The sequence below is a fragment of the Anomaloglossus baeobatrachus genome, chromosome 6 (genome assembly GCF_048569485.1).
Source record: "Anomaloglossus baeobatrachus isolate aAnoBae1 chromosome 6, aAnoBae1.hap1, whole genome shotgun sequence".
Classification (NCBI taxonomy): Eukaryota; Metazoa; Chordata; class Amphibia; order Anura; family Aromobatidae; genus Anomaloglossus; species Anomaloglossus baeobatrachus.
This window is the reverse complement of record NC_134358.1, coordinates 34,017,130-34,040,108: the sequence shown is the minus strand read 5'-3', so window position 1 is coordinate 34,040,108 and position 22,979 is coordinate 34,017,130. Positions and strand designations below refer to the sequence as shown.

At 43.8% G+C, this 22,979-nt stretch overlaps 1 protein-coding gene across 1 annotated transcript in view; it reads left to right on the top strand.

The window, feature by feature from the left end:
- The window catches only part of TG (thyroglobulin), a 221,975-nt gene extending 199,325 nt beyond the window's left edge, over positions 1-22,650 (top strand). Inside the window, exons 44-48 of the mRNA XM_075316012.1 lie at positions 1,058-1,239; positions 7,059-7,166; positions 14,445-14,585; positions 21,037-21,227; positions 22,396-22,650. Of these exons, the coding sequence (XP_075172127.1) occupies positions 1,058-1,239; positions 7,059-7,166; positions 14,445-14,585; positions 21,037-21,227; positions 22,396-22,493 (720 nt within the window). The 3' untranslated portion in view covers positions 22,494-22,650. The remainder of the gene's footprint in view (positions 1-1,057; positions 1,240-7,058; positions 7,167-14,444; positions 14,586-21,036; positions 21,228-22,395) is intronic.
- Positions 22,651-22,979: the final 329 nt, after the last annotated feature.

Sequence of the window (22,979 nt, the reverse complement as noted above, 5' to 3'; positions counted from 1 at the left end):
AATATAACTACTATAATACTGCTCCTATGTACAAGAATATAGCTACTATAATACTGCCCCTATGTAGAAGAATATAACTACTATAATACTGTCCCCTATGTACAAGAATATAACTACTATAATACTGCTCCTATGTACAAGAATATAACTACTATAATACTGCCCCTATGTACAAGAATATAACTACTATAATACTGCCCCTATGTACAAGAATATAACTACTATAATACTGCCTCCTATGTACAAGAATATAACTACTATAATACTGCCCCTATGTACAACAATATAACTACTATAATACTGCCCCTATGTACAAGAATATAACTACTATAATACTGCCCCCATGTACAAGAATATAACTACTATAATACTGCCCCTATGTACAAGAATATAACTACTATAATAGTGCCTCTATGTACAAGAATATAACTACTATAATACTGCCCCCATGTACAAGAATATAACTACTATAATACTGCTCCTATGTACAAGAATATAACTACTATAATACTGCCCCTATGTACAAGAATATAACTACTATAATACTGCCCCCTATGTACAAGAATATAACTACTATAATACTGCTCCTATGTACAAGAATATAACTACTATAATACTGCCCCTATGTACAAGAATATAACTACTATAATACTGATCCTATGTACAAGAATATAACTACTATAATAGTGCCTCTATGTACAAGAATATAACTACTATAATACTGCCCCCATGTACAAGCATATAACTAATATCTTCCTGTCTTCTATGTATGATGACATGTTATTCCACATTTACAGACACCTTGCAGCTCGTTGTGTAAAGTCTCCTGAGATGATGGGTTCACTTTAACCCTTCTGCTCCTATTACAGTTTATATACAGGATATTTGGAGCGTCACATTCTGTTAATGGCCCAGATCCTCCGCACTTTCTGCACCGGTGTAATAGATGGATGTGCTGAGCGTTCTGTGTTGGATGTTTTTCAAACCTGCGCTTGGACTTTTATTACTTTATTTTTTGGCTGTAAAATATCGCTAAGATTGTCTTTCCTTCTATCAGAGGTTTGAAGAGGCTGAAGGAAGAGGTGAGAGTAAGATGGCCTTCTACCAGGCGCTGCAGAATTCCTTAGGTGGAGAGGAGATGAACCCGCTGGTCCAGGAGGCCGCCGTGTGGTATTACTCTCTGCAGCATTCCTCCGATGACTATGCCGTCTTTTCCAGAGCTCTGGAGAACTCTACACGGTCAGTGATGTCTTCTGTGACTTGTGGCCTGAATGACCCCATAAGAAATCTGTAAAGAAAGCAAAGAGGAAGCCGAATCAAAACGATCCATTATATCATAGATCATAGAACCATCACTCAAATGCAGAATATAAGGGTTCTGTAGGGAGGCTAGATCCCACCACCCCACCTCCCCCAAAGTGTTTTTCCTCCGCAAGTTGCTGCAGAGTCTCCACCTGCCTAAGAGTACCTTCTCCAGGCTGCTGAATCTCATCTCAACCCTCTTAGACAGATTGACATATCCTTATTGTCTCCCTCCTTCCTACTGCTGAGATCTCACACTGCTCAGTACAAGCTGCAGCTGTCAGTTGGGCTGGGTGGGCACAGATGTAATACACTTGGACTTATTAGATCTTTTACTACCTAGATGGAGTCATAAAATGCCCATTTTAATGTCATGATGATTTAGTTTCAGGGCTGTCGCTGGACAACATTGAGTTTCAGCTCCTCCAAAGATTTTCTATTGGGTTCAGGTCCGGAGACTGGCTAGGCCACTCCAGAACCTTGAAATGCCTCTTATGGAGCCGCTGCTTAGTTTTCCTGGCTGTGTGTTTCAGGTCATTGTCATGCTGGAAAACCCAGCCACAACTCATTTTCAGTGCTGGAAGACCCAGCCATGACCCATCTTCAATACTCTTACTGACGGAAGGAGGTTGTTGGCCAAAATCACGTGATACATGACCCCATCCACTTCACCACCCTTCAATATGGTGCAGTCGTCCTGTCCCCTTTGCTGAAAAGCACACCCAAAATATAATGTTTCCACCCCCATGCTTCATGGTTGAGATGGTGTTTTTGGGGTTGTACTCATCCTTCATCTTCCTCCAAACACAGCAAGTGGAGTTGATACCAAAAAGTTCTATTTTGGTCTCATCTGACCACATACCTTTTTCCCATGCCGCCTCTGGAGCATCCAGATGGTCGTTGGTGAACTTCAAACGGGCCTGGCCATGTGCTGGTGTGAGCAGGGGGACCTTGCGTGACCTGCAGGATTTTAATCCATGATGGTATAGTGTGTTACTAACGGTAATCTTTAAGACTGTGGTCCCAGCTCTTTTCAGGTCATTGACCAGGTCCTCCCGTGTACTTCTGGGCTGATTCCTGACCTCAAAATCATCCTTACTAGAGATGAGCAAATACTAAAATATTCGGGTATCGAATTATTTGTGCCAAATAATTTCAGATATTCGTGTTTTCGTACCAAATAATGAACCCAATGCAAGTCAATGTGAAACTCGAATATTATTAAGGGGACCTTGGAAGTAGGTCTGGGAGGGTTCTAAATATGCTGAAATGGATGGAAAAGTGCTAAAACTAATTGGAAACTGCATAGGAAAGATGCCTGGATGCATTTTTGTCTCTGGAAATAATATTGTCAGAGTATTAAGTGTTTTAAAACAGGAATATTACACTAACTGAGATTACCACAGCTATCAATCTACTTCTGGGTCCATTCATTAGATTTCATGAATATTCACTGCTTCCCCCGCCCACCCTCTGTGACAGCGTGTGTGATTGACTGCAGTTAGACTGCTGGCATCTGAGATTTGTTGAACTGCGCGTGCCCCACCCCCCATTTTTATACTCAGGCAAGATAAAGCGGACAGCTAGGGGCTGATATTCTCAGGCTAGGGAAACCCATGGTTATTGAGCCCTCCCCAACCTAAAATTAGCAGCCCGCAGCCACCCCAGAATTGTCACTTCTATTAATTATGACAATTCTGGCTGATCCTGATTGCCCTGGAGCAGTGGCAATCAGGGTTAGGGATTTATCAAAAATAACAGCTGTCATCAAGCAAGAGGTTATTAATGGGGGGGGGTCTGAGACCCCACCCCCTTACTAACCATGTATGTCAAAGAAATAAACACAAAACACAGAAAAATAATTTATTTATTTATTTTTAATTTATTAACCCCCCAAAACACCCCTGCAAGTCCTCTGTAATCCACATACACGGCATCCCGCTATGACACCGGCGCTGCTATATCTGACACCGCAGTGTGTGGTCTCATTAGAAAATGTGACTGCTCACTGCGGCATCAGGGACCCACTGACAGTCGCAGCTGTGAGAATGGTGATGTCAGTGAGTTCACTTGAGGTCACAGCTGATGGTTCCCATGGTACCACAGGGGAACTGACCTGAGGTGAACTCTTTTTTGCCAGGATGTGCAGATATGTCTGCAAACAAATACTCCATCATTCCCTAATCTGGTAATCCAGCATTGAGTTCAATGACATCACTTGAGGTCGCAACTGGGGTTTCCACAGTACCCCAGCTGTGATCATAGGTGAACTGACCTGAGGTGAACTCAATGAACGCAGTGATCTCACATCTAGTGAACTCAATGAACTCACCTCAGGTAAAGTCATAGATCTCAATGCCAGCTAACTGGAGTAGGCAATGTGTGTATATTGAGTATTTGGGTGCAGACATTTCTGCACCAAATCTGCATCTCCTGGCAGAAAAATACACCAAAACCGAATAAAAAAATTCACGCTGTTTTTTCACTAGGAGATGCAGATTTGGTGCAGAAGTGTCTGTATCCAAATACGCAGTGTGCACAAATTGTCTAATACCGCAGTCTGGCATTGAGTTTAATTACTTCACCTGAAGTCACAGCCATGGTACCAAGTGTGACCATCGGTAAATCCGCTGCTGGATTGCCAGATTTTGGGATACGGCGGCACACCAATCCAGCAGTATGGCAGTCAGGTCACCAGAGTTCACACTCGGAGGCTTTCCCGCTGCCCTCAGTGAACTCAGTTGAGCCTGCTGTCAGATTACCGGACTACTATGCAGCCATGTCCTGCAATATGACAGTCTGGCAATCCGGCAGTGGATTCAACTGAGTTCACTGAGAGCGGTGGGGGAGCCAAAGTGTGAACTTCAGTAACTTGATTGCTGAACTATCAGATTGTGAGACATGGCGGCACAGCAGTCTGAAATTCCGGTAGCTGTGAGGACCAGAAACCTTAAAGGAGCCTTTAAGGGAGCCTTTAAGTTTCTTGGAGGTCTCAGCTGTTGGGAGACCTAAAGGCTGGGATCTCTTATAACAGTTCACAGCCTACAGATGTTTCAGCAGCTAGGAACTCAAGGAGTGTTAAAGCCTCTCTTAAAGGCCCATTTTAGGTTTATAGACCTCACAGCTGCCAGGTTGCTGGAGTGCCAAGTATAGAGTGGGCCATAAGTACGGATACACCCTGGGTGGGCCATTAGTATGGATATACCCTGATAAAAAAGAGTCAGTTAAATTAAAAATGGCCGCTTTGCAGATGGCTGCCATGTGCGTCACCCGGCCTCAAATGTTTTGCCCCTCCCATGTACTAATATGACACAAACAGTAAAGTGATATTAACAACCACTTCCATTTTATCAGGGTGTATCCATACTTTTGGCCCACCCAGGGTGTATCCATACTAATGGCCCACCCATTGCGTATCCATTCTTATGGCCCACCCTGTATATTTGCTCATCAGTATTCCTAACCTCATGAGGCAAAATCTTGCATTGAGCTCCAGACCAAGTAAGATTGACAGTCATCTTGTGTTTCTTCCATTATCTAATAATTGCGCCAACAGTTGTTGCCTTCTCACCAAGTTGCTTGCCTATTGTCCTGTAGCTTTTCCCAGCCTTCTGCAGATCTACAATTTGGTATTTTATGTCCTTAGACAGCTCTTTGGTCTTGGCCATGGTGGAGAGGTTGGGGTGTGATTGATGAGTGTGTGGACAGGTGTCTTTTATACAGGTATTAAGTACAAACAGGTGCAATTAATACAGGTAATGAGTGCAGAATAGGAGCTTCATAAACAGGTCTGTGAGAGGCAGATCTCTTGCTGGTTGGTCGGTGATCAAACACTTATTTCATGCAATAAAATGCAAATTAATTCTTTATAAATCATACAATGGGATTTTCTGGATTTTTTTTATTCTGTCACAGTTGAAGTTACCTACGATAATAATTACAGACCTCTCCATTCTGTGTCGGTGGGAAAATTTACAAAATTGGCAGAAGATCAAATACTTATCTTCCCAACTCTATCTATCTATTTTGCAATTATAATATATAGGGATACATATAAAATAACCTCTCTGTCAGAAGAAAATCTGACTGTTCCCACATGCAATGTCCACACATGAGCTTTATAGGTGCCGTGTATACACAGAAATGCAAGTCCTGGGGCTGAGCGAGACCGGAATGTGTGATATCATGTATGGCCATAAAGTGGATTATTCTGTGTATACGCTTCACTCCCTGCCCGGGGGAACACCTGGGGACAATATCCAGCGGAGCAGATGTGCCGAAATACTGAATGTATTAGGGTATGTTCCCACGTTGCAGATTTTCTGCATCTCTTGGCAGGAAAACGCTGCAGAACAAAAGGGAATTTTTCGATGCGTTTTTGATGCATTTAATTAATGCATTGTGATAGGAAAAACGCCGAAATAATTGACATGTCAATCATTTGGTGTAATTTGTATCTGCACCACTGCTGTGATGCATTTTCCCTTGCAGATTAAAATCTGCAAGAAAAAAACACCTAAAAAAATGCAGCGTGTGCACACAGCCTTTTAATTTAGAAACCAGGAGACCGGAAACTTTTTCATTCAAATTATGTTTCACTTATTATTATTTGTGTATCCAAATATCTAAGAAGGTAAAAGTGGAACCACGAGAGGAAGAAGATTTCCTCTGATGAAATTCCACCTATCGTCTGTCTCTGTCTGTCTGTCTATCTATCCCTCTATTTATCTATCCCTCTATCTATCTATCCCTCTATCTATCTATCCCTCTATCTATCTATCCATCCCTCTATCTATGTATCTATCCCTCTATCTATCTATATCTATCTATCTTCTATCCCTCTATCTATCTATCCCTCTATCTATCTATACCTCTATCTATCTATACCTCTATCTATCCCTCTATCTATCTATCCCTCTATCTATCTATCTATCCCTCTATCTATCTATCTATCTATCTATCCCTCTATCTATCTATCCCTCTATCTATCTATCTATCTATCTATCCCTCTATCTATCCCTCTATCTATCTATCTATCTATCTATCTATCCCTCTATCTATCTATCTATCCCTCTATCTTCTATCCCTCTATCTATCCCTCTATCTATCTATCTATCTATCCCTCTATCTATCCCTCTATCTATCTATCCCTCTATCTATCTATCTATCTATCTATCTATCCCTCTATCTATCCCTCTATCTATCTATCCCTCTATCTATCCCTCTATCTATCTATCCCTCTATCTATCCCTCTATCTATCTATCTATCTATCTATCCCTCTATCTATCCCTCTATCTATCTATCCCTCTATCTATCTATCCCTCTATCTATCTATCCCTCTATCTATCTATCTATCTATCCCTCTATCTATCTATCTATCTATCTATCCCTCTATCTATCTATCTATCTATCCCTCTATCTATCTATCTATCTATCCCTCTATCTATCTGTCTATCCCTCTATCTATCCCTCTATCTATCTATCCCTCTATCTATCTATCCCGCTATCTATCCCTCTATCTATCTATCTATCTATCCCTCTATCTATCTATCCCTCTATCTATCTATCCCTCTATCTATCTATCTATCTATCCCTCTATCTATCTATCTGTCTATCTATCTTTTCATGAAATCTATGTTTCTAGGTACCGTACTAAAATTTGGACTATGCACTCTGTTATGTACTGTATTAAAAACAAAATTGGCAAATTGTTTCATTCTAACACACGACTGACGCCATTTTATTGATTTTCCAGAGACCACTTTATATCTTGTCCTGTTGTGAGGATGGCTGGACACTGGGCTGAGAATGAGCCGGGCGCTGTGTACCTGTACTATGTTCCAGAGAGCTATTCCCAGGGCAGGTAAGGCGGCATTTATATATGGGGACCCGGTAATGCCACAGATCGGGGGACCAAGTGCTGAGGTGCAGAGGGCATAAAAGTCTCCACTGCTCTGCTGACCCCATATCTGCAGAATACAGACCTCCTCTGGTAACATCAGCATAAACTGTTATGATCAGTAGACCGCTGCAAATGATCTCGCAAAAATCCCATAAGAGGTAGAAAATAATGCACAATAGTAGTTGGAAGCTTAGCTGGCTGCAATCCACTAAGTGCACAACACAACCAGAAGTAGTGGTCGAGCGTTCCTAACCAACCTAGATGCCTCATCACTGCCGGAGAATGAACTAACAGCAAAGATGGAATGAGGAATCCTGACTTGCCTCAGAGCAGCCCAAAAAGGATAGTAAAGCCCCCAACATATAAAAATGGTGATGGAAAAAGACAGCACACAGATGGTTAGTATGGGGTTAAGCAAGGATAGGCCCTGCTAGCTAGATACAAAAAGGATTTAAACAATTGCTGGTTGCAGCCAGTGAAAACCCTGAAAAAATACCAACACCTGATAATCAAAAATGCCTTAAGGATCACACGATCTTCCTCCCACTATATCAGGAACTCTTGTTCCAATACAAACTCCTAATCAGACTGAGAGTAAACTCCCTTCTTGCTGGGAATAAATCATCCTTAAAAAATAGTGCAGAAAGAAGCTTACTCCCCTGCAAGAAACCAAAGAGAATTTTCTCAAACATTGAATTAGGAATAGACTTCATAGGTTAAACAGAAACGCCCATGTGGCGCCCTGGGCAAGCCAGGGGTCACAGGTCATGACACCACCACACCCTACACCCCGGATAGGTACACCGAAGTTACCCAAAAATCCTTGTTGCCTTCCTCTAGGGGCTGATGTCCACACCAGGGGGTGGGCCAGGCGGTTGGCTCCGCCCACCGAGGAGTACACAGCCCTGGAGGCGGGAAAACCAGGGAGATTAGTCAGAGATGAGTTTGGAGTTAGAGTGAAGTGGTAGAGGAGCAAGAGAGAGGAGTAAAAGTGGAAGAGAAAGTGACAGTTGAGGAAGCCTGAAGTTGGTCCGGGTGTGTGCCCCGGACTGAGACAGCAAGGTCAGCAGACGGCGGTGACCGTCTGCAGGAGAGGCTGCTCGGAGGTTGCCGAAAGGACCGTGGAAGGGTGGTGGCCCGGCGGTACCGGAACGGTATACGAAGAGAAGCCAGCACCATTGGCAGGGGCCTTTCGGATCCCGGCAAGGCTAGGAGTCGCCGTGAATTTGCCAAGTCCGTCAGTGAAGGGGACCTCTGGGTCTCCCAACAACCAAGTCCCGATTGAAGGCAACCGTCCAACCATAGTGGAGAGACACCGCCACCGCCAAGGCACCAGTTTCTCAGGGCCAGCGCCTGCGGGCAAAGAGGGGCTCCTTCGGCCCATATCCAAGCCGGGGAGCGGGTTACCGGTGGGAACCCATCGCTACCAACATAGACTTAGGTGCAGGAAAAGGGACTGTCACCGTCAACTACTGGGGAAAAGCAACAGCAGCCGTCCGTGGGAACCGTCTTTCCAGCCGTGTGTTTTACCGAGAACTGTGTCCCCGTCTCAGGCTGAGTGAGTACCACAGTGCCGTGAGGCACAGCCGCTGCCCCCGCGTCCCTGCACCCCACCAAGCCCTGCACCGGCCCTGCCATCCCTCACCCTCCACCCCATCACTGGGCCTCGGGACAACCAACCCCTACCCACGGAGGGGAGAACTAACAACTCTGCTGCTCCCTGTCATCGCTCCCGGGATCCCTATACAGAGAAGCGGTGGTGTCCACACAATCACCACAACCGTGGGTGGCGTCACGGACAACAATAAATCCCCAAAACCAATCCCCCTTTCACTCACGGGCGAGGAGCGCCGCTCGAGTCCCTGGGATCCGGCCCATCGCTCGAGCCACCGAGCAAAAGCAGCAGGCCGCAGCAGCAGCGGCAGCCGTACCCGAGCAGTGGGAGAGCGCAGCGTCCCCTCCTCCGCCCGCGACACCCATAAGTAAAATTCAGCCTAAACCAAGCCCAGACTAAGAGACTAAACCGTCACAAGGAAAAATCACTGAGATCACACAATTTCCAATAATTGCAAACAAACAGACAGAAAAATAAATGAGAACGAATTAATCTCAGAAAGAAAAAACAAAATACTTATTAGGCATAGCTGCAGACCCTGGATGACATAGGAACAAAACTGATGCAAAGGAATGAAAAAACTGCTGTAGAAATTATTCCTGGAGAATCCAAAAAAGGAGCAGAAAAAAGCAAAAAACAATCCTACATGGAAAGGCAAAAAAGCCTAAAGGCAGGTGGACAAACTTTAGGACATCTTTTCTTAGAGCAGGAACAATTATCACCGGCAAAGGTTAGACAGAAACTGCCTTCCGATATTCCCCCAAGCTGGACTTCATTGACTTTCCTGGAACAGCAATCATCTTCCACACCTGTCTAAGTGAGAGATGCAGAATCAGACTCACTACCAGCACTAGCCACCAGAGGGAGCCAAGAAACACTCCCACGAACCGCACAATCCCTGATGATATTCACAAATACAAACACTACGCCAGCTGGGAACTTTATGGCCAAACAGATGCAGCCGTACATCACCAAGCACAATGCCGAGCCGTACATCACCAAGCACAATGCTGAGCCATACATCACCAAGCACAATACCGAGCCATACATCACTAAGCACAATACCGAGCCATACATCACTAAGCACAATGCTGAGCCGTACATCACCAAGCACAATGCCGAGACGTACATCACCAAGCACAATGCGGAGCCATACATCACCAAGCACAATGCCGAGCCATACATCACCAAGCACAATGCCGAGTCGTACATCTCCAAGCACAATGCAGAGTCGTACATCAACAAGCACAATGCCGAGCCGTACATCACCAAGCACAATGCTGAGCCATACATCACCAAGCACAATGCCGAGCCATACATCACCAAGCACAATGCCGAGCCGTACATCACCAAGCACAATGCCGAGCCGTACATCACCAAGCACAATGCTGAGCTGTACATCACCAAGCACAATGCTGAGCCGTACATCACCAAGCACAATGCCGAGCCATACATCACCAAGCACAATGCTGAGCCGTACATCACCAAGCACAATGCCGAGCCGTACATCACCAAGCACAATGCCGAGCCGTACATCACCAAGCACAATGCTGAGCCATACATCACCAAGCACAATGCTGATCCGTACATCACCAAGCACAATGCTGAGCCCCACATCACCAAGCACAATGCTGAGCCGTACATCACCAAGCACAATGCCGAGTCATACATCACCAAGCACAATGCCGAGTCATACATCACCAAGCACAATGCTGAGCCGTACATCACCAAGCACAATGATTTCTCAGGGATTGGCCCCTTATATGTCTTCTGCAGGGCTGACTACATAATAATGTCTTTGGATGTAGAATGAAAAGTCAGAAAAGCTCCTGTACATATAATATGTAGATCTTCGTATACTCGTCTCTATATAGTATATATACACACCTTATGGTCTCAAGAAACAAAAAGCCAAAATAAAAGTCAAAATGAATGAAAAATAAGAATTCTAAAACATGACTATAATTGATGATGAATTTCTGGGAATCCTTTGTTCCGTGCGGAGGATCTGACGTTCTCATCCATCCATGTACATGTGTTTAGATTTTCGTCTTCTGCGGTCATGTGCGTTTCTCTTGGCAGACGGTCGCGCTTTCCTTCCAGCAGTTTTTTATCAGGAATGTTCATGTTTTTAGGAGTGAGAACTGTCAATGTAAATTGATGCTATGCAGCAGAGGACGGGTGAGAATTTACAGACCGGTGGGGATCTGATGGCCGAGACCCCCGCTGATGTGTACATGAATGAGTGCAATGCTGTGAATGGTTGTGCAGTCGGCTGGGAGTTGTAGTGCACGGCTGGAAAGCCGCACTTTGCAGATCCCATAAAGTCAGGGCTATACGCACAGTAAACTCCATCCAGTCCATGCTATATAAACCCTGACAGATATACGGCGCTGAACGTCTGCGTGAACCTCTCATGAAGCCAGCGTCCTCCAGAGCGGCCAAATGTCCCTGCTCCTCATCCAAAAATAATAGATGTGAGATGAAGGGCTCCGCATCCTACACACCAGAGTCTGGTTTACTTCCCTTTGTTTCCCCGTGTGTAAAAATCACTCTGCGTCGTCTTTTTTTTTGTTTGAATCCTCTTGAAATTCTTCCCTGAGAATTGGCAGACAGCGCCACACCTGCCCACGGGCGGTGCCTGGTACTGCAGGTCAGATCCTGCGATGGCTGTCAAACTGCTTGGACGATATTTTATTTTTGGCTGGGTTCATGTGGATTAAAGGAGAGAGGAAGGGGTCCACATAACGAGGGTGACTGGGATCAAGTGGATTAAAGGAGGATGGAAGGGGTCCACATAACGAGGGTGACTGGGATCATAGGGAGTAAAGGAGGGAGGAGGGGTCCACATAACGACGGTGACTGGGATCATGGGGAGTAAAGGAGGTAGGAAGGGGTCCACATAACGAGGGTGACTGGGATCATGGGGAGTAAAGGAGGGAGGAAGGGGTCCACATAACGACGGTGACTGGGATCATGGGGAGTAAAGGAGGTAGGAAGGGGTCCACATAACGAGGGTGACTGGGATCATGGGGAGTAAAGGAGGGAGGAAGGGGTCCACATAATGAGGGTGCCTGGGAGGAAGGGGTCCACATATCGAAAGTCACTAAGATCAAGGGGATTATAGGAGGGAAGAAGGGGTCCACATAATCAGGGTGACTGGGATCATAGGGATTAAAGGGGGAAGGAAGGGGTCCAAATAACGAGGGTGACTGGGATCAAGGGGATTAAAGGAGGGAGGAAGGGGTCCACATAACGAGGGTGACTGGGATCATGGGGATTAAAGGAGGGAGGAAGGGGTCCACATAACGAGGGTGACTGGGAGGAAGGGGTCCACATAACGAAAGCCACTAAAATCAAGGGGATTAAAGAAGGAAGCAAGGGGTCCACATCATGAGGGTGACTGGGATCATGGGGATTAAAGGAGGGAAGAAGGGGTCCACATAATGAGAGTGACTGGGAGGAAGGGGTCCACATATCGAAAATCACTAAGATCAAGGGGATTAAAGGAGGTAAGAAGGGGTCCACATAATCAGGGTGACTGGGATCATGGGGATTAAAGGAGGGAGGAATGGGTCTACATAATGAGGGTGACTGGGAGGAAGGGGTCCACATATCGAAAATCACTAAGATCAAGGGGATTAAAGGAGGTAAGAAGGGGTCCACATAATCAGGGTGACTGGGATCATGGGGATTAAAGGGGGAAGGAAGGGGTCCAAATAACGAGGGTGACTGGAATCAAGGGGATTAAAGGAGGGAGGAAGGGGTCCACATAACGAGGGTGACTGGGATCATGGGGATAAAAGGAGAAAGGAAGGGGTCTAGAAAACAAGGGTGACTGGGATCAAGGGGATTAAAGGAGGGAGGAAGGGGTTCACATAATGAGGGTCTTTTGCCCCATCATTTAAGTGGAAGTTATTTAAAAAAAATCTTTAATTTCTTACTGGTATTTTACTGAAGATCAGCCACCTATGCCCCAATTTCTTGCAGAGCTTGTGATGAGCTTGTGCTTATAAACAGCATCCAATCTAAAAAGCTGAGCTGCAGCCGTCGCCCCGATGAGTCTGGAGACTGATTTTTGACTACCGCAGGCTCTGACAGACAATGCAATTTAGCTGAGATCCGTGTCTCCGGTACATGTGGTGTTTGTTTTCAGACGTACCAGAGACATAGACCCAATCAACTTACTGGGTATGCTCACACGTCCGTATTTTGATAAGGATCGTGTGTCCATATTTTCCACACGGTGACATGTCTGTTTTCTGCCGGCAGCATGGGTCTCATACGGACCGCACAATGATGGTATCAATGTGATATCAGTGTGACACATATCGGAGAAAACAAAGATCACATAAAAATAAAGAATTTTTATCCTTACCGGTCTCCAGTGCTGCTGTCTCTGCTTCTGATGTTACTTCCGGGCCTGCTCATTATACCTCATGAATATTCACTGCACTCACCGCTGACCAGGAAGTAACAGCAGCGCCAGGAACAGGTAGGTATACCAGCTCATGTTGTCCGTGTGCTATCCGGATGTCACAGTGACAGCACACATAGAACGCACACATACAGACATATGTACCTTCACCATGGATTGTGTTTTGCACGGATGTGTAAAAGAGGCCTGAAGCTTAAGCAGGACACAACAGCTGGAGAGCGGCCTGTGCTACTACTGGAAGAATACAGCCATGTTTCTGGAATCCTCTATACCCCTTAAATGGATTTTTCAGTTTTGGAGAACCTCTGTCCCCCCGATGCGGTTTATTTTAAGAAAACAAACTTGGTTTCACTCACCCTCCCCTGGTCCGGTGAAGACTCTCTGCCATTTATCCCCAATGTCTGGTATTATCTCCAGCACTGACATAATGTCCATTGTGCTGTCACCAATAACCGAGCTCGGCGTCTCTGCCCATGTTGACGGCACAAGATTTATATTTACAACAACAGGTATCCATGGTTACTACCACTAGCAACTTACCAATTGTCACTATGGAAGGTTGTAACTAGGGATACCTAAGCTCCTGCAATGCCCTGCACATGAGGTAAGTGACACAGCTAATCAGGAGAACTATACTACATTTCTAATTGGCGGTATTTACTAATATTATTGTAATTAAACCTACTACATATTGGAATAGGATGTTGGGGCTGATGTATGTGAAGTCCCATGGAATTAATATAAGTGCTTACATATTAGTATTATTATTGGACGTGGGAATAACCTATTAACGGACCCGTTTTCCATAGACTTCAATGTTAAAAATAATGTATCCAGCTGTAATCAGTTTTTTAAAAGTCAACATAAAAGTTGCGTCTCGAAAACTTTTATGCCATCACTACTGGATCCGTTCTAATGGATGATGGCCGGACGTGTGAGCTTCGGCGCCTCATGATTGCTCCTGTTATTCTCTGTCGTGCTCACGTTGCAGCGGGACGGAGAGGTGAATGGATCATATTTTCCTATTTTCTGCATACAGTAGTGATGATATAACATATGCACCATAAAGAGTCATTGGCCACATACGGAAAGCTTTGTATAATAATGGCGCCCGTATTGTGCACCTGACGGGTGTCATTGATGACCGTTTCTGTGAACGCTGACACTGATTGTCTCTATCTCTCAGCTCCAGTCTGGATCTGCCGGATGATATCGCCTTTGCCTTCGGGATTCCCTTCCACCCAAACTACAAAAATCAGTTTTCGGTAGAGGAACAGACGCTTTCCTTGCAGGTGATGCAATACTTGGCCAACTTTGTGAGAACGGGGTAAGTGCAGTATATGGCGGTAGATCAGTCATATATGGATGTGCCGACATCTAAGCCTATGTTATACCATGCTGCCATTTTTAAGCTGTAAGCAGTGGCGTAACTAGAATTTGATGGTGCGCCCCCCCTTACGTACTCCGACACTCTTGGTACGGGATAATGACGCTAAAACTTGGCTCTTTCCCTCAGCACTCAGGTTTCCCATGATCTGAAATCCTTCTTTCTATCAGCACCCAGCTTTTTTTATGTTCTGATATCTATTTTGTCCTCGGCACCCAGATTCCTCATGTTCTGCTATACATGTTTACCTCAGCACCCAACTTTCCCATATCAGAGCATGGAAAAGCTGGGTGCTGAGGGAAAGAGCCTTCACTCGCGCAGTAGTGACGTTACCGCGCTCAGCACAGGCATGGGGGAAAATGATGAAGCATGGAGCAGAGCGCGCCGCTCGATGTTTCATCTTTTCTGTGTGGGATGACGGGCGAGGGGGCCCTGGTGCCGCCGCTGCTGACACCAGGCCCCCCTGACTCGCGGACCATATAGCGGCTACGTGGTCTGCCACAGAACAGCGCAGCTCCTCTCTCACTGACAGGAGCTGGCTGTTGATCCGCAGGGCGGGCGCCGGGCCCCTAACCTGCTGGGCCCGGTCGTGATGGCAAGTTACGCCCCTGGGTGTAAGGAACCAGGTTATTTTTTAACCCTTTCACGCGATCTTCCATCTAGAAGCTTCCAGTTCTAGAAATTTGATCTAATATTTAAAGCTAAGTGTGAACGTGTACATTATAAATTCCCCCATGTTCAATCATGCACATTTGTCGCCCGCTCATAGATCACATAGGGACCGATTCATCACGGTCTCTGCACTCTTTCCGCAATAAAGATGATTCTAACAGTCACTTTTTGTTTTTTATTGCACTTTTTTTTTAAAGTTATCATTACTTGATTTTATCTTTATTTTTTTCATCAACGCGGTTGTGGTTTTCCTTGTTCTGATGTTTTTAGCCGAATTAATCATTTGCAACGTTTCAAAAATGTTGCAATTTCTTTATTCACATTTTGTACTTTAGTGGAGAAAACCATCTGTTTCGCTTTATTCTTGCACATTGGGCAAATGGCGCACGACACTTTAAAGTATGGCGTGTCAATTTCCTCTAAAAGGTGCAAAAAAAGAAAGATAAAGGCATAAAAAAAGAGCTTCTTTGGTTGCGTGCAAAATTCATCAACTAATTGTGTCATTTTGAAGAATGTGGGACAGAAAATGGTAACAAGTCCCCAGAGACAAACAAGAAAAGTAACCTAAAAGAAAAAGCAAAAACAGAAGAAACACAGGACACATTCGGTACATTTACAATACACATAGAGCTCACACTGTGTACAGTACATGTACAATACACATAGAGCTCACACTATGAATGGTAAATATACAATACACACAGAGCTCACACTATGTACAGTACATATACAATACACATAGAGCTCACACTCTGTACGGTACATTTACAATACACATAGAGCTCACACTATGTACGGTACATATACAATACACTTAGAGCTCACACTATGCACGGTACATATACAATACACATAGAGCTCACACTGTGTACAGTACATATACAATACACACAGAGCTCACACTATGTACAGTACATATACAATACACATAGAGCTCACACTGTGTACAGTACATATACAATACACACAGAGCTCACACTATGTACAGTACATATACAATACACACAGAGCTCACACTATGTACGGTACATATACAATACACATAGAGCTCACACTATGTACGGTACATATACAATACACATAGAGCTCACACTGTGTACAGTACATATACAATACACATAGAGCTCACAGTATGTACGGTACATATACAATACACATAGAGCTCACACTGTGTACAGTACATATACAATACACATAGAGCTCACACTATGTACGGTACATATACAATACACATAGAGCTCACACTATGTACGGTACATATACAATACACATAGAGCTCACACTGTGTACAGTACATATACAATACACATAGAGCTCACACTATGTACAGTACATATACAATACACAGAGCTCACTATGTACTGTACATATACAATACACATAGAGCTCACACTATGTACGGTACATATACAATACACATAGAGCTCACACTATGTACAGTACATATACAATACACATAGAGCTCACACTATGTACGGTACATATACAATACACATAGAGCTCACACTATGTACAGTACATATACAGTACACACAGAGCTCACACTATGTACGGTACATATACAATACACACAGAGCTCACACTATGTACAGTACATATACAATATACATAGAGCTCACACTATGTACTGTACATATACAATACACATAGAGCTCACACTATGTACGGTACATATACAATACACATAGAGCTCACACTATGTACGGTACATATACAATACACATAGAGCTCACACTATGTACAGTACATATACAATACACATAGAGCTCACACTATGTACGGTACATATACAATACACACAGAGCTCACACTATGTACAGTACATATACAATATACATAGAGCTCACACTATGTACTGTACATATACAATATACATAGAGCTCACACTATGTACGGTACATATACAATACACATAGAGCTCACACTATGTACGGTACATATACAATACACATAGAGCTCACACTATGTACGGTACATATACAATACACATAGAGCTCACACTATGTACAGTACATATACAATACACATAGAGCTCACACTATGTACGGTACATATACAATACACACAGAGCACACACTCTGTACGGTACATATGCAATACATATAGAGCTCACACTATGTACGCTACATAAACAATACACATAGAGCTCACACTATGCACGGTACATATACAATACACATAGAGCTCACACTCTGTACGGTACATATGCAATACACATAGAGCTCACACTGTACGGTACATATACAATACACATATAGCTCACACTATGTACTGTACATATACAATACACATAGAGCTCACACTCTGTACGCTACATATACAATACACTTAGAGCTCACACTATGCACGGTACATATACAATACACATAGAGCTCACACTCTGTACGGTACATATGCAATACACATAGAGCTCACACTATGCACTGTACATATACAATACACCTAGAGCTCACACTATGTACAGTACATATACAATACACAGAGCTCACACTATGTACTGTGCATATCAAATACACAGAGCTCACACTATGTACAGTACATATACAATACACACAGAGCTCACACTATGTACGGTACATATACAATACACATAGAGCTCACACTCTGTACGGTACATTTACAATACACATAGAGCTCACACTATGTACGGTACATATACAATACACATAGAGCTCACACTATGTACGGTACATATACAATACACATAGAGCTCACACTATGTACAGTACATATACAATACACATAGAGCTCACACTATGTACGGTACATATACAATACACATAGAGCTCACACTATGTACGGTACATATACAATACACACAGAGCTCACACTATGTACAGTACATATACAATATACATAGAGCTCACACTATGTACGGTACATATACAATACACAGAGCTCACACTATGTACGGTACATATACAATACACATAGAGCTCACACTATGTACGGTACATATACAATACACATAGAGCTCACACTATGAACAGTACATATACAATATACATAGAGCTCACACTATGTACGGTACATATACAATACACATAGAGCTCACACTATGTACGGTACATATACAATACACATAGAGCTCACACTATGTACGGTACATATGCAATACACATAGAGCTCACACTATGTACGGTACATATACAATACACATAGAGCTCACACTATGTACTGTACATATACAATACACATAGAGCTCACACTATGTACAGTACATATACAATACACATAGAGCTCACACTGTGTACAGTACATATACAATACACATAGAGCTCACACTATGTACAGTACATATACAATACACATAGAGCTCACACTATGTACAGTACATATACAATACACATAGAGCTCACACTCTGTACGGTACATATACAATACACATAGAGCTCACACTCTGTACAGTACATATACAATACACATAGAGATCACACTATGTACAGTACATATACAATACACATAGAGCTCACACTCTGTACAGTACATATACAATACACATAGAGCTCACACTATGCACGGTACATATACAATACACATAGAGCTCACACTCTGTACGGTACATATACAATACACATAGAGCTCACACTATGTACGGTACATATACAATACACATAGAGCTTACACTATGTACTGTGCATATCAAATACAGAGAGCAAACACTACGTATGGTACATATACAATACACATGGAGCACATACGCATTTTATAGAACACCTACATACACGTACTGTATTGTATCCATACACTGCACATTTTCTATCTCTACAGCACATTTTAAATGTAGTGCTGATACAATATACATCAGTCACTGGTATCTTATGCTGATCTTATACACAAAGGGCAACAAGTTATGAAGGCCCACCTCATTCTAAAGTTTTAGACAGTCCTTCTCATTTGTCAAGTCAAACTTTTCATACTCCCTGTGAAGATGTAATTTACCCTCTCACTGTATATGCTGTACAGATTCCTATTTCAAGCTGGGTTCATTGTCTTATTTGAACTACTTCTGTGTACATTTCTATTGTTGTAGGTAATCACCTCCTAAAATGCAAGGTTATATCCTCTTGAGGCACTTCCATCCCTGGGAGTAGGGGGAGGTGGGCCTAGAGTCCAACTAGTGTAAACTCTGCTTACCTGGGAGATTCAGTCAGAGTGAGCTGAAACTTGAAGGGAGCAGGAGCTCCAGCCTGTGTGGCTGTGGACACGGACGGAGCTAGGCCTGTGTGGCGGCCCGTGGGATTGTGTGGAACTCTTTGGACTACTGTAAGGACGATTGCTTTGTAATCCGGTCCGAGGATTGTCGGGAAGGGCCCCCGAATCTGTTTTACGTGGACTTATCGTGTGCTGTTCCAGTGTTCTTGTGAATAAACCTGTTGGATCGTTCCTCGGCCTGTTGTCTCTCCTTGCTCTGCTGTACACCCCGTCACACTCCCCCCCCCCCCCCCCCCCCCTAAATTGTTTATACTGCCACATGTTCCCAAATAGTGCCGTACAATATACCATTCAGTGTCCAAACACATTGCCTAAATAAAGAAGGGGTAAACTAATAGTAAAAGCCAATGATGATCTAAGCTGTCAAAATTGTTACTTGTAAAGCTTTTGGTGGTCTAGAAAAGACCAGGGTGGTCGAAGGCGGTGAAGTTGTTGTTGTAAAGCTCCTGGTGGTTTAGGGCAGTGAAAGGAGTATTTGTTAAAACACCATTGCTCCATGGTAGTGAGTGGTTATTACTAAAGCTCCTGGTTGGCTAGGGTAGAGAATGATTAGTAGAAAAGCCCCTGGTGGGTAGGGTAGTGAGTGGTTAGTACTGTAGTAAAGCTCCTGCTGGTTTAGGGTAGTTAATCGCTATGAGTAAAGCTCTTTGTGGTCTTGAGCAGTGAGTAGTTATTAGTAAAGCTCCTGGTGGGCTAGGGTAGTGAGTTGTTAATAGTGAAGCTCCTGGTGGTTTAGGGCAGTGAGTGGTTAGTAGTAAAGCTCCTGTTATTTTTGGTTAGTGATTGATTATTTGTAAAACCCTTTGTGATTTAGGGCAGTGAGGTGTTGTTAGTAGTAAAGCCCCTGGTTGGGCTAGGGTAGTGAGTTTTTATTAGTAAAATTCCTGCTGGTTTAGGGCAGTGAATGCGCATTAGTAAAGCCCCTGGTGTCCTAGTGCAGTGAGTGGTTAGTCCTAAAACTCCTGGTGGTTTAAGGTAATGAGTGGTTATTTGTAATGCCCCTTGTGGTTTAGGGCAGTTAAGTGGTTATTTATAAAACCCTAATTACATAGAACAGTGAAAGGGTTAATGGTATATTTCCTGGTGGTGTGGGGCAGTGAAGGGGTTTTAATAGTAAAGGCCCTGGTGGCCTAGGGCAGTGAAGATTTATATACTCAACTCTGTAAGGTATGTCCTAGGGCATATGTGGAGTCTGGACAATGACATTTATGTACATGGCCCTCAGACATCACCCAGGGCCCACACCACCCATGAAGGATGATGTTTGTAGGATGTGGGCAGGTGGTTCCCTGCAAGTGACCATACACCGGCCGCCCACACGGCCCAGCTCCTCGGACCCCACAATGAAGGACCCCCTGCAGAAGGCAGAGAGCAGGAGCCCCCACAGGACTCTTCCTCCGAGGCTCCGTTATGTAACATCCTGCACACTTGTGACTTCTTCTTTCAGAATGTTTAGGATAAAATGTGACAATTGTAATTGTTTTATTTGTTTCTTTCTTCCCAGAAATCCAAACTATTCTTACAATTTTACAAAAAGAAGAAATGTGGCGTTACCGTCATGGCCGGAGCACCGAGCGTGGAGCGGCGGAGACCGGTATAAAGAATTCACCGCGCTCTTACCAAACCACCAAGGGCTGAAAAAAGCCGAATGTTCATTCTGGAATCAGCTCATCCCGGCCCTGAAGTCATCTGCACGTGAGTGACAAATGAAACGCCCCGCAGATGTCAGGACTGCAGGTGTGAGGGAAGTAAAAGTGGGCTACACGGCGCAAAAAAGAGGATGCCGAAATGTGCCGCACATCACCCCCTCCCCCACTGTCAATTATAACGCTATTACAAGACACCAGGGAGTTCGGTAACCGTGTAAAAACCTGTGATATCCTCATATTTATGGTTTTGGATATCATTTCCCATACTCAAATAATCTCAGCTGCCGCAGAACCTGTGTGTTTTGAGGTTCTGCAGCAGCTGAGATATCTATCTTGAGGTTTTGCAGTGGCTGATGATGCATTATGATGTTCTCCAACAGCAGAGATCCTACTATGATTTTCTGCAGCAGCTGAGGTGTTTATTATGATGTTCTACAGCAGCTGAAGTGTGTATTCTGAGGTTCTGCAGCAGCTGAGTATGTTTTGTGGTAACTGAGGTGTGTATTATGAGGTTCTGCAGCAGCTGAGATGTGTTTGATGACGTTTTGCAGCAAATGAGGTGTGTAGTATAATGTTCAGCAGCAGCTGAGGTGTGTATCATGAGATCCGGCAACAGCTGAGGTGTAGTATGAGGTTTTGCAGCAGCTGAGATGTGAACAATGAGATCTGCACCAGCTGAGGTGTGTATTATGAGGTTCTACAGCAGTTGAGGTGTGTAGTATGATGTTCTGCAGCAGCTGAGGTGTGTATAATGAGGTTCTGCAGCAGTTGAGGTGTATAGTATGATGTTCGGCAGCAGCTGAGGTGTGTTTCATAAGATCTGGCAGCAGCTCAGGTGTATTATGAGGTTCTGCAGCATCTGAGATATGAATAATGAGGTTCTGCAGCAGCTGAGGTGTGTAGTATGATGTTCTGTAGCAGCTCAGGTATGCATAATGAGGTTCTGCAGCAGCTGAGGTAGGTGGTGTGATGTTCTGCAGCAACTGAGATGTGTATCATGAGGTTTTGCAGCAACTGTGATGTGTATTATGAGGTTCTGCAGCATCTGAGGTGTGTATTATGAGGTTTTGCAGCATCTGAGGTAAGTATAATGAGGTTCTGCAGCATCTGAGGTAAGTATAATGAGGTTCTGCAGCAGCTTAGGTGTGTATTATGAGGTTCTGCAGCAGCTTAGGTGTGTATAATGAGGTCATGGCTTTCTCTGTGTCTCATAGGTTTGCAGGACGGGACCAGCAGAAATAGCACAGACGTTGGATTACCATCTGCAGTGACAGAAGGCACCAAGAAGGAAGACAAAGGCTCTTACGCCTAATGCATGTGACGTGATCCCGCGTCCTTATATGCCAGCGTCTCAGTCCAACAATACCCAATATTTCTTAAAAAAAAAACAAAACCCCAATTGCTCCCATCCGGCAGCGTCATCCATAATGAAAACCTTTTTTTCTGTTTTTTATTACAATAAAGTGATTGAGAACGTCTTCTCCTCTCCGCCTCCTCATTCTGACCTTTTCCCATGAAGCAAAAGAAGGATCTGTGCAGACGTATCCACTGTATAAAGCACAAAAATAACTGTTACATTTTGCAAAATTTTCAAGATCTTTGCTTGTCATCAGTGAATGGAAATATCCATAGGCTGCAAAACCTGAGTCTAGTCCTGCACTAAACTGATACATTGTAACAGAATCCAAACAACATTATATTATATTCCAAGCAAATCAAATGGTCCATACAATAATCCATCATACAGAGGGTAAAATAGTCCAGAAACACAAATATAATCCAGTAAGTGATAAATGTC